This window comes from Anastrepha obliqua, chromosome 6, assembly GCF_027943255.1.
Source record: "Anastrepha obliqua isolate idAnaObli1 chromosome 6, idAnaObli1_1.0, whole genome shotgun sequence".
Lineage (NCBI taxonomy): Eukaryota > Metazoa > Arthropoda > Insecta > Diptera > Tephritidae > Anastrepha > Anastrepha obliqua.
The window spans coordinates 74,165,149-74,181,630 of record NC_072897.1 but is presented as its reverse complement, the minus strand read 5'-3'; the positions used below and the strand labels follow the sequence as shown (position 1 = coordinate 74,181,630).

The following is a 16,482-nucleotide window of genomic DNA, read 5'->3' as shown; positions in this document are numbered from 1 at the left end:
AGTGACGGACCAATCAATGCATCGATAACCCACCCTTAAGAAGTGTGTGATATAAGTTTTCAGATTAAAAAATAATTTGATTTTTTTTAAATAATTGGAGCTTTTAGCTCCTCTTTATTTCCCTTCATTTTTCAGACTGATTTCTTATTACAACATTTTCCTAACTAAACTTATTGGTAAATATGATAAATACTATGTTTGCATTCCCATTGGTTATTACATAAATGCATTTCCGGCACGCTTTAATATTTTATGCTGACCTAATGTCTGCTTACAATTTTGTTAGTATCGAGTTCACTCGAATTCTATGGGAAAGTAATAAATCTATATATATAAAAATGAAATGATGTTCGTTTGTCCGCATTTTTTTGGGCCGATACGAGGCCAATTTTATTCGTTCTTTTTTCATATTATAGGGATCCACTAGGGGAAGGTTATGCAAGGTCGCGATGAATATCTGCGTTAGGTATGTACCAAGGTGCATTAGTTAAGGTCCTAAGTATTTATGAAAATAATGTTTCAATTCAATTGAGCAATGCTTTCTTTGACCAATTCTATATGGAAATGAATACGTTTGCAAACGATGTTTTCGGCTATGAACAAATGTTGGAATCGAATGAAAAAGGAAAGAAACGCGAAATGATAAAAAAAATCTTGGAAAATTTAAAATGAATGGTGCTTCATTGGAAAAATTCAAAGGTAATAAGAACATACACAAGATAAAGTTAGAATTCGAATTTTTAGATTTATTTTGTTTATTTCTCATTTTTTTCAGAAGTACACCACACAACAACTCATTCCAACTCTGATTTTGAAATCCTGTTGGAATTGGTGATCGATAATTTTGTCACTATAATGGTCAATGGAAATTTGCGTGTATCAGACCCTGCATATTATTTACCATATCAACTTTTTATGGAACATATGGACCAAATGAACACAAAAAAATAATTTAGTTTTGTTTTGATTTTTTGCAACATTTTGGTTTTCAGTTAATACAATAAAAACAATACTGTTTTTTCGTGAACACAAAATTCTAAATTTATTACGTTGTTTGTTTAGAATTTTTTTAGAAAAAAAGTAAATTTTTTGGTTTTGAGGAAATTTGTTTATTGTTGCTATTTGTGAAAGCGTAGATATTTGTAAGTATTTGACTATAATCCTAAAAGTTAATGGAATACCACTATGACACATAGAAAACATTTTTTCAAAGGGGTGTTTTTCGAAAATTATAAAAAAAATTGTTTTCAAAAATTTTGAAGAAATAAAGTAAAATAAAAAAATTTCGAAAGCATGAAATTTTTTCAAAACCAAATTTTCCTCAAAAAGATAAAAGAAATTTCTTCGAAGAGGTGTTTTTCTAAAATTACAAAAAAAAAATTTCAAAAATTTTAAACAAATAAAATAAAATAAAACTTTTTCAAGGGTATGAAATTTTGTCAAAACAAAATTTTCTGAAAACCAAACAAAATTTAAAAAAAAAATGGTGTTTTCAAAGCATTTCATATTCCACTATTAATAGAGAATACATTTTTTCGAGGGGGTGTTTTTCAAAGCGGACAAAAATCTTTTTTAACAAATCAATTTAAACTTTTACAAAAGTATGAAATTTTTTCAAGAACAAAATTTTCTCAAAAACGTTAAATTAAAAAAAAAATTGTTTTTTCAAAATATTTAATTTTCAGCAATTAACTGAGAAGAAATTTGTTAGAGCGAAGTGTTTTTCAAAACTTCAAAAAACACTTTTTAACCAAAAAAAATAAACCTTTTTTCAAAAACAACAGGAATGATAACATTGCCTAACAATTTCTGCACTTTTGCACAGTCTAAAGAGGCATTGATACAGAGTGTATTTCCAAGCATAGTTCAACATTACAAAAACCATGATTGGCTCAGCGAAAGAGCAATTTTAGCTGGGAAAAATAAGGACGTCAATGATATAAATTCAGCTATTTTAGATCAAATACCTGGTGACATAGTTGCGTATAAGTCAATGGACACTATTACTGATCAAGATGAGGTCGTAAATTATCCAACTGAATTCTTAAACTCACTCGATTTGCCAGGCTTACCACCTCATAATTTACGATTAATAATTGGAACACCGATTATTATGCTGCGCAACGGTACCAGACTCGCTGTGAAGAAGCTAATGGGTAACGTTATCGAAGCAACAATTTTGAAAGGGAAGTACAAAGGAGAAGACATTTTGATACCCTGAATTCCACTGATTCCGGCGGATTTACCATTCGATTTCAAACGTTTGCAGTTCCCTATTCGCCTTGCCTTCGCTATGAGAATTAATAAGGCGCAAGGACAGTCTCTACAAATGTGCGGTATTAATTTAGAATACCCAATTTTTTCTCATGGACAATAGTATGTAGCTTGCTCACGAGTTGGCAAACCATCGTCATTATTCACGCGAAAGATGAAAAAACCAAAAACGTTGTCTACCAAAAAGTGTTAAAATAAAGTTCGAATGAAATTGTCTCAAAATTTTTGCTTTGTTTCGTATTAATTTTATTCTCTTTCAGCAAATCATTGAATTTATCGTCTAGCGAAGCGGGCGAGGGTACGCTAGTTAAATATAAATTTTACTGGTGTTAACTCCTCCGCCTTTAAAAACGAACATCCTCGTTTCTCTACACATGGAGGTGGATTGATTGGTCCATCCGTGGAAGCGGTTCAGGTTGCTCGTGATGCTCCAGAATTACTTCTTGCACCGGAATGTGGTTTACGATGTTAAGAATGTACTTGTTGGTTAATTTTGATTTCTTCTTTAGCTTTAGCCTGATAGCCAAAATTGCCATTATGATTACAATGGTACCAGATATTCCGAAATTTGCCAAAAATGCTGTTAGTCCTTTGCTTTTGAGATTCTGAAGACTTTTTATGTTTTTCAAGTGAAGTTCTTTCATCATTTCAAGGCTTAATATTTCTTCTTTCACTGTTTCTATGGCGCTTGATTGTAATACCGCAGGAAGGGGCTTGCTGCCTGAAACTTCGAAGGATAAATATGTTTGGTTGTCTATTGTAATTGTAGAATTGTTGTATTGTAAAGCAAATGAGCCGGATAGATTAACACCTTCCTGGTCTATGTGAACTATTCCTTCGTATTGGTTGAGAAGTATGACATCGGCGAAAATTTCTTCGACTGTATTCCAACAGGTGCTGTTTATTAAAATGCAAGTAGGCTTTTGAGTAAATGCGGAGTACAGGAGGAGTTACTGATGGCAACAATATTATTTTTTGTACAAATTTTAATTTCATTATGCTTTACACAATTATTTGATAGAGATTCACATAAATTTTCATCAGTTAATGAGATTTCAGTTAGATATAAAATCATTGAGTTATTTGAAGCTATTTTCACATTTGCAAGTTAATAAGATTCTTCAACATAACTAAAGTGAATTTCATCTTTTTCAAAAATTTCTTTTATTATTTTCATTTCAATATTAGAAAAAATATATGAGTTTACTATTCCAACTTTGTCCCAATGAATTGCATAATTCATATTAACAATTTCTTCGTAATTCTAATTAGTATCTTACAGCAACATCATGTTGAATGCTATCATGATTTTTCAATAGTGCAAATATTTTGTTTGAAGCCTCTGTAATATTATTAATTCTTTCATTCATTTACTTATTTATAATTACTTGTCTGTCATTATTTTCAAGGACATTATTAATATGATTTTCTAATATTTTAAAGTCTTCATGGTCTGGACTTCCTGCAAGCCATTTCTAAGCAGATCCTAGAGCATTTAATGATCTTTTATTAACCTTTGGTTTTCTCGGTTTTAATCTATTTAGGAAATTTTGTATTTGTGTTACTTCGATATTTAGGAAGGGGAGCAGGGGATTGGTAGCAATCATTTTATATCTTATGCTATTCTTAAGATTGTCCAATGTCCTTTGGTATTCATTTATGTCAATTGTATGAATAATTCTATAAGTTCCGGATTGAATTTTTGTCCATCCTATATTAAAAGTCGCTAATTGTGAGTTAGTATAGTCAAGTATCCTAAATTCGCCACTGACTAATGGTAGAAGTAATCTTCTCTTACTATTTCCTTTTTATATTTAGCAGTGAGTTTTGAACCTAATCTTTTATAAATTCTTACGTAAATAACATCGCCTGGTGAATATGCTTTCATAGGAGTTCTTTTTTTGTTATGCACTTCTAAATCTTTTTCCTGTGTTTTCTTAATTATAGAAGCAATTTTCTTTTCGTGAATTCTCATATTGCTCTGGGTTTGTAGAAACTCTTCTTCCGAAGAATGCATCTATTGGTCGTTTTCCTATTGTAGAATGAATGGTGTAATTGTATTCATATACAATCTATCTGAAAGTTGTGAAAAGGATCTATGTATTATATTATTTCAGCTTTCAGGCACTGCACAATTTCAGTAAGGGTTGAGTGAAATCGTTCTACCTGTCCATTGACTGTACTTGTGTAAGGAGGTCTCTTATAAATTTGTATTTGTAACTGATCTTCAAGCATGAAACATATGGAAGCTGAATTCAAAGCTTTTTCATTGTCTACTAAAGGATGGTTAAGTTTTAAGGGCCGATGTTGAACGTGAACCACACCTAAACGTCAAGTCTTTTTTTTGCATTTCATTTGACATTTTCCAATTTCAGACTAACTCAATTTGAACCATGGAAAGATACACAATCAAGCAACGCGTTAAAGTTATTGAGGTCAATTGTCAAAATGGTGGCAGGAAATGGCAGCAGTGAATGACCAATTTTCGAAGAAAGTCATCTTCAGTGATGAGGCACATTTTCACCTCAGTGGATTCGTCAATAAGCAGATTTGCCGCATTTGGGCGAATGATAATCCAAGAGTGATTGCCGAAAAACAAAACAAAACAAGAGTGACTGTTTGGTGCGGTTTATGGGCCGGCGGCATCATGGGGCCGTATTTTTTCCACAGCTAACGAAACAATGGCTCTTTTGTGCGAAACATTTGATGGCCCAATAATCTCACGTCGCGGCGATGTCAATTGGCTCATGTGATTTGACGCCGTTGAACTTATTTCTGTGGAGTTATTTGAAAGAAAAAGTGTACGTCGATAAGCCAGCAACAATTCAAGAAATTCATCGAAAATTTGGACCATCGTATAGAGGTGTGCCGCCGAAGCCGCGGAGGCCATTTGGCCGATATTTTGTTCCATACGTAATTGAGTCATACCAATATTATCATAATAAAGAGAAATGACAATAATTTCCTAAAAAAATTGTATTTTATTCAAAATCAACACCGGCTTTTGAAACTTAACCACCCTTTATTATAAATTTGGGTACGTCAAAAGCGAGAATTATCTGTCTTAATGGTTATCGAATGTCTTCACTTGCTTTGGAGTCTATTAATTTAACTCGAGCATATTTTGAAAGTTTATCAACAGCTGTGAGAACTAGTCTTTTCTCCGTATTGTAAATATCGATATGAGATATGACTCCAGGATATTGCGGAATGGGTGTTTGGAGTAATTGTTTATTGGGGCGTTGGTCATATTTGTTTTGCTTAAAAATTTTACATTTTCACAATTTAACTATATTTTCTATTTTTGAATTCATTTTTGCGCAGTAAAATTTCTGTAATATTTGAATCTTATTTTCTTGAGGATTTCTATGCGCACGTGCTCTTTTAAAATTTCTATTTCCTGTCTTCTACTTGAGTCTGAGTAAAATGTATTTTAAATTTAGAAAAATGTAGTGGGTATATTTGTTGGATTTTTCCCATGATTGGTTCCGTTGTAAAAATGCCATTTATTACTGAAGGATTTACGTACCGTTTGAAAATGGAAATTGGATTTTCGTCAATGTAGTCTTGCTGAATAAAAATATGTCCATGAAATGTGCGAAATGGAATCTTAAAATGATAACTTCTTTCTTCGCCACTTAAGAGCCAAATTTGATTCTTAAAAGCGTTTATTGGTGCTTCTACTGCAGGAATAAGGTTATGTGCGGAGCTTTCATCGCTATGTTGTGTGCCTGTCAATGAATTAATGTGAGATATTTGTGGTGGTCTTGAGAGTGCGTCAGCTACAACATTTGTTCTGCCTGGTTTATAGATAAACTCGTAGTTATATTCTTCTAGACTAGCTTTCCATCTGCTCATTTTACTATTATGGTTTCTATTGATAAGGGCGAAGGAGCCATAAATATAGTTTCTTGAGGAATTTAGGGACCAGATTATCGCTAGCATTTGTTTTTTTGGAATTCTTTGGAAAAGTCAGGGTAGGTCAGTAATACGTCATTCCCTGTGAGTGACCGTTTGAGTTTTTCAAATGAGTTCATTGCTTCTTTGTTTAGTGAGATTTTAACTTTTTTGGAAATATTTTTGGACACTCGTCCGTCTTCCCCTCTTAAAATGATCGTTAGAGGTTTTGAAAGCTTTGCATAGTCTTTGGTGAAACTGCAATAATAAACAGAAAGTCCTAAAAAGGAACGAAGATCTTTAAGCATTTGTGGGAGTGGAAAATTTACTATTGCGTCTACTTTTTGTGGATTTGTTTTGAGGCCGGTTTCCGAAATAATAAAACCTAAAAATTCTACTACTGTTTTTAAGAATTCACATTTGTCAAGCTGAATTTTTAAATTAGCTTGTTCCACAGTATAAATTTTTTTTAATCTCATTAAAATGGGTTTCTTTATCTTTACTGAATATAACAAGGTCATCGATTTAAAGATAACATCTTTGCCCTATGTGATCCCTTAAAATGTCATCAAGAGCTCTTTGGAAAATAGAAGGAGCATTCTTGAGACCGAAAGGTTACTGAGTTTAGTTTTATATAGTCTATCACCATTCGGTATTTTTTCTCTCCTGACACATCTAATTTTTTCGGTACTACCCATACAGGCGAGTTTTATGGAGACCTAGATGGTCGAATAATACCGTCGCGGAGATGTTCCTCAATTTGCTTTTTTACCTGTTCTTTGAGGCACGTTGTTGTTGTTGTTGAATTGGTTGAGTATTTCCACTGAAATAATCCTAATTAGTGACCAGTACCGTTTTACTACCACCTGAATTCACTTAGTGAGGTCCAAGTATAGCAGCAAATTCTTTATCTCGATGTCTGAGATCTCATTAATTTGCTGCAGGAAAGGCTTACCAAAAGAGCGGAGTCGCGCCCTAGATAGCCCAGGACGTTCACATAAGTAATTGCAAAGACTTTCCTTAGCTCCTTCCGCTTGACAGCTCTTGCACATAGAATTGAAGGGTAGACTGAGTCTAGCTGCATGATCCCTTATTTTCCAATAGCCTGTAAGGGTTGCAGTGATGCGTGAGATGTTTGGCCGAGAGCATCCTAACGGATCATTCGTCCTTTGGATTTTGTATGACGGCCATGTGTTTTTGGTTGTAGTACCTGTAGTTAATTGCTTCCATCTTCTTTCGGCTAAAGCATGATAGTGTGAAGCAATGGATGCTTTTAATGTGTTGAGTGGGGTAGAGACTGCCACCGCCTCTGTTACCTCTTATGTTCCTGTGACCGGGAACCCATATCAAAGTGATTTCAAGCCAATGACTAAGCATTTCCAGCTCCTTCCTACACTGTAAGACTAGTTTGGAGGAAATGGAGTTGAAGTCCAAGGCCTTTATAGCTGCTTGACTGTCTGAGAAGATAGCTACTCATCCCCCAACTTCCTTGTAGAGTTTTAGTGATTTGCATGCTTCTCTGATCGCTAACAGTTCTGCCTGGAACACGCTGACATAGCCAACGTATTAGTATATGTCAACTTTTCGTCAGATTCACTAAGGAGTGTCTTGTAATCAGCAATCAGTCTTGTTAAAGTATCTTTTTGATATTTTGTCATATGGTCGGTACGTATGTCAATTTTGTTGATTGCTTATGTGATATGTTGTTTAATTGGGACTTTTATTGTGTTCTGAATTGTCATATAGTCATTTTTGTGTGAATTATGGCCGAAAGGGCTTTTAACTGTCGTTTCCTAAAATTCCATGGAAAGATCTTAATGAAGACAGAATAAAAAATTTTATCTTTGGATCTGGTATTCCGAAAAGATTTACATTTGCATGATGAGTTATTTTTACATTATCACCGATAGAGTTCGCCAAGAATATATTGTCATTCGGAGTTGGGTTGGGTACTTTAGAATGTTGATTGTAATTTTTGTTAGAACCCGTGTCTAATAGAATTTTAAAATTTTTTCCACTCCTCGTCTTACACTCAAAATAAGGCAGTGATGAGTTCGCGAGTCTAAAAAATGTATATCACTTGCTTGGTGGTCAAAATTATCTGTTTCATAATTATCGTTACATCCCTGATTTGGTTGGTCAGGATACCTGTTGTGTGTTTCCTCAAATTGACCGTAGTTTTCTGCGTTTGGGTGTATTTCAGAATTTGTATGGAAGTTCCTTTGGAATTCGTTTATCTTATGTAGTTGTTGGGTTGGATAAGGGGGACGTTTTCCTAATAAGGGATTCGGTACTGGTCGATTTATTTAATTAACCTTAATTTAAGTAATTAACTTGTGTATTGAAATTTTGTTGTCGTTACCATTGTTGGTTAGAAGTTTGTGAGTTGAAATTTTGTTGCGGTGCTGTGTGATTGTTGGTTAAGTGAGGGTTGATAATGCCTACGTCCTTGCATTGGTTGATTCCAATGAATTAAATGTGGATAAAATGTTTGAGGTTGAGAGTTCCTACGTAGAGGAGGAGGTGAAGGCGTTGCATGATAAGTTTTACGGGAGTTATATTGAGCAAAGTTTGTTCTGAAAGTTTGATTTTCCAATTTTAAGCATAATTGGATTGCCTCAGGAAGAGTAGAAGGCTCCCTAATTCCTAGCAATCTAGGTAAGTCTCCGTTGAGACTTCTTATGAATGTATCAAGGGCTTTATTCCTGTATGTGGATACCAGCAAGGTGCGAGATTCCATTCCTGCATCCAAACATGAAATTTTGTTTAGGATCAGAGAAAGATTGGTATGAACTTTTTGATAGAATAACTGTATGAACACATTTCCTTGGATTGACGATGACATTTCATACTTGAGAGTACCTAAATCTTGTTTGTCACCATAGTGCGTGGTAAGGCAGCGGGAAATAGTTTAAGGGTGTATTGTGTGATTCCAATACAATGTCCGCATGTCCTATAATTTTATACCTTATAACACTAATAATTCCAAAATATTTATGAGAGCCCCGTATGGCTTCGTTTATTTTACTGAAGGATTTACGTACCGTTTGAAAATGGAAATTGGATTTTCGTCAATGTAGTCATGCTGAATAAAAATATGTCCATGAAATGTGCGAAATGGAATCTTAAAATGATAACTTCTTTCTTCGCCACTTAAGAGCCAAATTTGATTCTTAAAAGCGTTTATTGGTGCTTCTACTGCAGGAATAAGGTTATGTGCGGAGCTTTCATCGCTATGTTGTGTGCCTGTCAATGAATTAATGTGAGATATTTGTGGTGGTCTTGAGAGTGCGTCAGCTACAACATTTGTTCTGCCTGGTTTATAGATTAACTCGTAGTTATATTCTTCTAGACTAGCTTTCCATCTGCTCATTTTACTATTATGGTTTCTATTGATAAGGGCGAAGGAGCCATAAATATAGTTTCTTGAGGAATTTAGGGACCAGATTATCGCTAGCATTTGTTTTTTTGGAATTCTTTGGAAAAGTCAGGGTAGGTCAGTAATACGTCATTTCCTGTGAGTGACCGTTTGAGTTTTTCAAATGAGTTCATTGCTTCTTTGTTTAGTGAGATTTTAACTTTTTTGGAAATATTTTTGGACACTCGTCCGTCTTCCCCTCTTAAAATGATCGTTAGAGGTTTTGAAAGCTTTGCATAGTCTTTGGTGAAACTGCAATAATAAACAGAAAGTCCTAAAAAGGAACGAAGATCTTTAAGCATTTGTGGGGGTGGAAAATTTACTATTGCGTCTACTTTTTGTGGATTTGTTTTGAGGCCGGTTTCCGAAATAATAAAACCTAAAAATTCTACTACTGTTTTTAAGAATTCACATTTGTCAAGCTGAATTTTTAAATTAGCTTGTTCCACAGTATAAATTTTTTTTAATCTCATTAAAATGGGTTTCTTTATCTTTACTGAATATAACAAGGTCATCGATTTAAAGATAACATCTTTGCCCTATGTGATCCCTTAAAATGTCATCAAGAGCTCTTTGGAAAATAGAAGGAGCATTCTTGAGACCGAAAGGTTACTGAGTTTAGTTTTATATAGTCTATCACCATTCGGTATTTTTTCTCTCCTGACACATCTAATTTTTTCGGTACTACCCATACAGGCGAGTTTTATGGAGACCTAGATGGTCGAATAATACCGTCGCGGAGATGTTCCTCAATTTGCTTTTTTACCTGTTCTTTGAGGCACGTTGTTGTTGTTGTTGAATTGGTTGAGTATTTCCACTGAAATAATCCTAATTAGTGACCAGTACCGTTTTACTACCACCTGAATTCACTTAGTGAGGTCCAAGTATAGCAGCAAATTCTTTATCTCGATGTCTGAGATCTCATTAATTTGCTGCAGGAAAGGCTTACCAAAAGAGCGGAGTCGCGCCCTAGATAGCCCAGGACGTTCACATAAGTAATTGCAAAGACTTTCCTTAGCTCCTTCCGCTTGACAGCTCTTGCACATAGAATTGAAGGGTAGACTGAGTCTAGCTGCATGATCCCCAGCGGGAAATAGTTTAAGGGTGTATTGTGTGATTCCAATACAATGTCCGCATGTCCTATAATTTTATACCTTATAACACTAATAATTCCAAAATATTTATGAGAGCCCCGTATGGCTTCGTACATCTGAAGTATTATTTCCACACTTTTTTTCCAAGATCCAAATTCACCTGGATCACCGGAGAATTCGCGCAAGCAACGTACGACGTCAGGTATTTTGTCTAATTCTCCTATGCCGTTTGCTGCTGCTACATTCACTTGTTCGTCTGTCTACCTCAACAACATTTCTTGCAATTGCACGTTCGTTTAAAGGCCTATTCACTATTTCTGTCACTTGTCTATTTATGTCCCTATTTTCTTCGTTTGGTTGAGGGAAAATGTTAAGAAAAAATCTAAATTTGGTTCAAACTTATTAATTTTATTAAATTTAATTTAGCTAAAGTTTCTTTGTTTCAAATTTATATTTGCACTTTACAAAATATTTAACTCTTATCCACTATTATTATTATTATTTTTTTTTTTTCAATTTAATTATTCTCTCATGTATTTTCCTTCTTTTAATTGGCTCATAAAAATAGTTTACAAAATATTTAATTCTTATTCACTATTATAATTTTTATTTTTCTTCAATTTAATTATTTTCTCATGGATTTTCCTTCTTTTAATTGGCTCATAAAAATATTTTCCACTAGTTTTTCGCAACAAAGTTTAACAATCGAGCTTTAAAATTTAACTCTATTTTTTTTTCAAAAATTTTCACACAACTTCCACGATTGAGCCTTAAGATTTTTCTCAATTTATGCACACACAAAAAAATTTCTTCAATTATATTTACAAAATTTTTTAATTATTTTCTGCTTAACTAAAACATAAGAACTTACAGCTATCATTCTTTCTCTCCGCCGGCTGCTAGGATGTCTCCTTTTTGTTGTCCGACTAAGGATCTTGATGACAGCACTTTCGTTGTGGAGCGCTCTGCGGACTGGCACTACAGAGACCTTTTTGGTGACACCAGTCGCTAATGGTTACACCGGCTGCTGCTTCCGCTGCAGGAGTCCTCCGGAATGATGGTGTGAATGTTGAGTGCAGGAAGGTCCTTCTTCCTTTAATTTTTGTTCACTCACGAACGCGGCTGACTATGTCAGACTTACACGTTTTGCTTTTCAGATCCATTCGCTTTGCCTCTTTATCCAGTTTGGAGAAGGCAGAACTAACAGCGCGGTTGTTAAAGCCGATGATGTAGATATCATCGGCATACGCCAGCAATTGTACGCTATTATAAAATATTGTGCCTGAGCGATTAAGTTCTGCGGCTCGTACGATGCTCTCTGTTACCGATTAATAATTTGTAATATTCTACCAAAAAATGCAACTATGCCTGAACTGTAAACGCCGTTGAATTGACCGAAGCGTGCTTTAAAAGTCCAGTTGCTTACGGAAATTTAGACGAGTACGAGGCGCGATAATATATAAAAACCTCACTTCTATTTTCACGCAATTTAAACAATTTGTTAAACTTAATTAATTTCATAAACTTTAAATTCATATACTTATAAAATATTTTCATGAACAAGAAATAAAATACAGTGAACTTAAAGTGTTGTTTGTTATAATTTCGGAAGCCTCGTATTTTGAGCCATTGTTGCTTTTGCCTGCAACATCTTTTTATATATTGTCTTAATTTTGCATATCAATGCTGAAAAAAAAAACGCGTTTATATAAATTTTCGATAACCGTAATAATTGTTCATGAAATCTTCGGGTGATCGCGCCTACGAATCCGGCGAAGAAGTACCGCGTTATAACCTCTGTCATAAAAAACACGTCGAGAAAGTTCGCGAAGCCAAAATGGCCGACAAAAATGGTGAAAGAAGTTCGAGTGACGACGAAAATGATTGCGCGATAGTTCAGCAAGACAAAGTGATCGAAGAACTACGCGAGCAAATAAAAGCCTTGCAAAAGTCGCTAGCCTCATCGGAAAAGGAAAAAGTCCAATACATCGAAGCCCTAAATCAACAAACCGCTAACAACGTCATCAGTGCCGACGTACCTAGCATCGAAGCTATTCCTGTTACCTTCAAGCCAACCGAAGTTACCTCTGCCAACTTCACAACAGTCAGCGCTACCTCAGCCAGCGCTATTCCTGCCGAAACTTATTATTCTAGTAACCATTACGCCAACGCCACCTACGCCAGCGCTACAACTGCAATGCCAACCTTGCCGGTGCTACAACTGCCAGCACCAATTATCCCAACGCTACCTACGCCAGCGCTACTTCAGCCAGCGCTATTCCTGCCGAGACTTATTCTTCGAGTAACCATTATGCCAACGCCAACTTTGCCGGTGCTACAACTGCCAGCACCAATTATGCCAACGCTACTTCTGGCAACGCCAATTTTGCCGGTGCTACAACTGCCAGCACCAATTACGCCAACGCTACCTCTGCCAGCGTTACTTCTGCCAACGTCAAACCCGACGCTGCCTTCGGCCCCTATATCCGGTCTGCCACGTGCCCGCCAGCAATAATGCAGCCGTACTGCCACACCAACCCTTATTTCTTAAATCTTATGCCATCAAGCTACATGCCTGCAGCGTCCAACCCACAAACTACACCGCAGCTCATCAATCACAAAGCCCAAATAGCACCCAGCACCAGCCAGGTACGTAAAATTTTAGATTTGCCAGATTTTCATGGCTCGCCCGAAGAGTGGCCTATGTTTTCTGTGGCCTTTAAGGAAACCACGGAAATGAATTCATATTCGCAATTGGAGAATCTGTTACGTCTCCAGAAAGCCCTAAAGGGTAAAGCCAGACAACAGGTGGAGTCGTTGTTAATCCACCCATCCAGTGTAGATGCGGCCATGAAAACATTAGAATTTCATTACGGTCGCCCAGAGCTACTTATTAGAAGCCAAATAGCGAAAGTTCGAGCGTTTCCACCCGTTACCGGAGGACGAATCGCCGATATACTCAATTTTAGCACGATGGTATCAAACTTAGCTGCCTTTCTAGAAAATTCCGGTGCGGTACCACATCTAAATAATCCAATGTTGCTCGACGAATTAATCAGCAAACTGCCGCTGAACAAGAGAGAAGAGTGGACTCGCCACGTCTTCGAAATGCAAAAGCCATATCCCACTGTGCGTGAATTTTGCAATTGGTTGCAGCACACCGCCATGTATGTGTCCATGGCAATAGATGTTATGCCAACAAAATATATGCCCAACGATTTTGTGTACCACAAACCTAAAGTGTCGTCCAAGCCCGTAATGACTGTAAAAAAAGAAGAGAAAAAGTGTTTAGTGTGTGACCAAAGCCATATTTTAAATACGTGCTCAAAATTTAAAGATGCCGATTGTTCTAATCGCTGGAGTATAGTAAAAAATAAACATCTTTGTTTTTGTTGTTTGCAACCTGGTCACAGTGTACAAAATTGCCGCAAGCGACGAGTGTGTGGTATATCGTCGTGTAATAAATTCCACAATCGGTTGCTTCATAGTTTCAGTGACAATAACGAAAACAATATTTCATCAGCTGATAAAGCTGTGGCAACTGTTCAAACTGTGTATCAAAATCCACAACATCCACTCGCTCGATCAAATTCACCACAACGTAACAAAACACTTCTCAAATATTTGCCTGTCAAGCTGAAAGGTCCCAAAGGCGAAATTAACATTTTCGCTTTCATTGACGAAGGCGCAAAAATATCCCTATTAGAGGAAAATATAGCAAACGTTCTCGGCCTCAAAGGCAAATCCAATTTACTTCGGCTGAAGTGGATAGGCAATCAAAGCATGAGCGAACAGTCGCGGCAAGTGTCATTTGAAATTGCCGGCGCAAATGAAGCAGCAACGAGTTATGAAATGAGGGGAGTGCGTACAACAAAAAAGTTGTATTTGCCGCAGCATACGTTAAATTTGAGCGACTTTATACAACGTCACGAACAATTGGCAAATATACCAATCGCTGATTACAATAATGCAGTGCCACAAATACTTATTGGATTGTCGCATACAGAGTTAATACGAACAATAAAAACTGTGAATTTGGACGATGGCTTTACAATTCACAAGACAATGTTAGGGTGGACATTATTTGGATCGAACGAATATCGTTCGGGTGATGGTACTATTGGTCATGTCGATATTGAAAGCACACAATTGAATGAAATTAGTTTACAAATTACAGAATATTTTGCAGCAGAAAAGTTTGAAATAAAGCAATTCCCAAGCGTTCGTTCAGAAGCTGATATTAGGGCGGAAAAGTTATTACACGAGACGACAAGGTTTGTAAATAATAATAGATATGAAACTTGCTTGCTTTGGCATAAAGATAATGTGAAATTTCCCGAAAGTTTCAGTATGGCCATGAAGCGCTTAGAGCAAATAGAAATGAAAATGGAACGGGAAAAAGACTACGGGGAATGGTATAAAGCAAAAATTAACGAGTACATCGAAAAGGAATACGCAAAGCGACTTTCACCTAATGAAGCTAATGTAAATGCTGATCGCACATGGTATTTACCACATTTCGCCACATGTAATGTAAACAAAGTAAACAAACGTAGACTTGTTTTCGATGCCGCAGCAAAAATAAATAATATGTCGTTGAATTGTGCCCTTATGAAAGGACCGGAGGAGTATCAACCAAAATCGCTGTTGGCAATATTGTGTAAGTTTAGACAAGGCAAATTTGCAGTATGTGGTGACATATGTGAGATGTTTCATCGGATTTTGATTCGCCACGAAGATCAAAACGCGCAGCGCTTTCTTTGGAGAGAGGGTGATCGATCAAAACCATGTTCTGCACAATTTGTAAAAAACGTGCACGCAGAAAAATATCGTGATGTGAATGCAAGAGCCGTCAATGCCATTGTGGATCGGCACTATGTCGACCACTATATGACAGTTTCGACACTGTCGAAGAATGCACCAAGGATGTCATCGATATCCATAGCCACGCCGGGTTCCAGTTAAGAGGGTTCACGTCAAATTCGTGCGACATTCTGCAAGCTGTATTACACAACGAGCAACCATGTAAGCAACAAAGAAATTATATATGCCGAGGGGAGAATGCTACCGAGAAGGTGCTTGGAATGCACTAGAACCCAAACAAAGATTACTTTTTCTTCAAATTGCTGTTTTCAAAAGTGCCCAAAGCAGTTTTAGACTGTGGTAGACGGCCAACGAAAGGTGAGATGCTGAGCGTTACTATGTCTATATTTGATCAGTTAGGTTTCGCGTGTGGGTTGGTGCTGCGGGAAAAAGTTTTGATGCAGATTCTGTGGACCAGGAGTATAGATTGGCATGAGCCAATCCCCGAAGACATTTATAAGAAGTGGTTGCAGTGGTACAAAACGTTAAATACCATCGAAAATTTTAAAACGTCAAGATGTTATGGCGTACAATTCTTGAATCCGAACGCCGATATACAGCTACATATTTTTGTTGATGCGAGTGAGATTGCATTTGCCGCCGTCGCCTTTTGGCGAATTCATCACGCAAATAATACAGACATCGTATTCGTCGCTGGCCGATCCCGGTGCAGCCCGCTGAAGCCATTGTCCATTCCGAGACTTGAGCTACAATCAGCAGTCTTGGGAATAAAGTTGAAGGAAGCTGTCATCAACAGCCATGACGTACAGCCGCGTAAGTCAATATTTTGGTCAAATTCAAAAATAGTTCTCCAGTGGATAAGGTCTGACGCCAGGTGCTACAAGCAGTTTGTGGCACACCGTATAGCTGAGATCCTGCAAACATCCGAAGCCAGTCAGTGGAGTTGGGTACCAGGTAAAGAAAACCCAGCTGATG

General features: G+C 36.5%; 1 protein-coding gene across 1 annotated transcript; it reads left to right on the top strand.

Annotated features, from left to right (window-relative positions):
- The first annotated feature begins 13,197 nt into the window (after window positions 1–13,197).
- LOC129250731 (uncharacterized) lies at window positions 13,198–15,648 on the top strand. Its single transcript, XM_054890330.1, has one exon. The coding sequence runs from the start codon at window positions 13,198–13,200 to the stop codon at window positions 15,646–15,648; it is 2,451 nt and encodes an 816-aa protein (XP_054746305.1).
- Window positions 15,649–16,482: the final 834 nt, after the last annotated feature.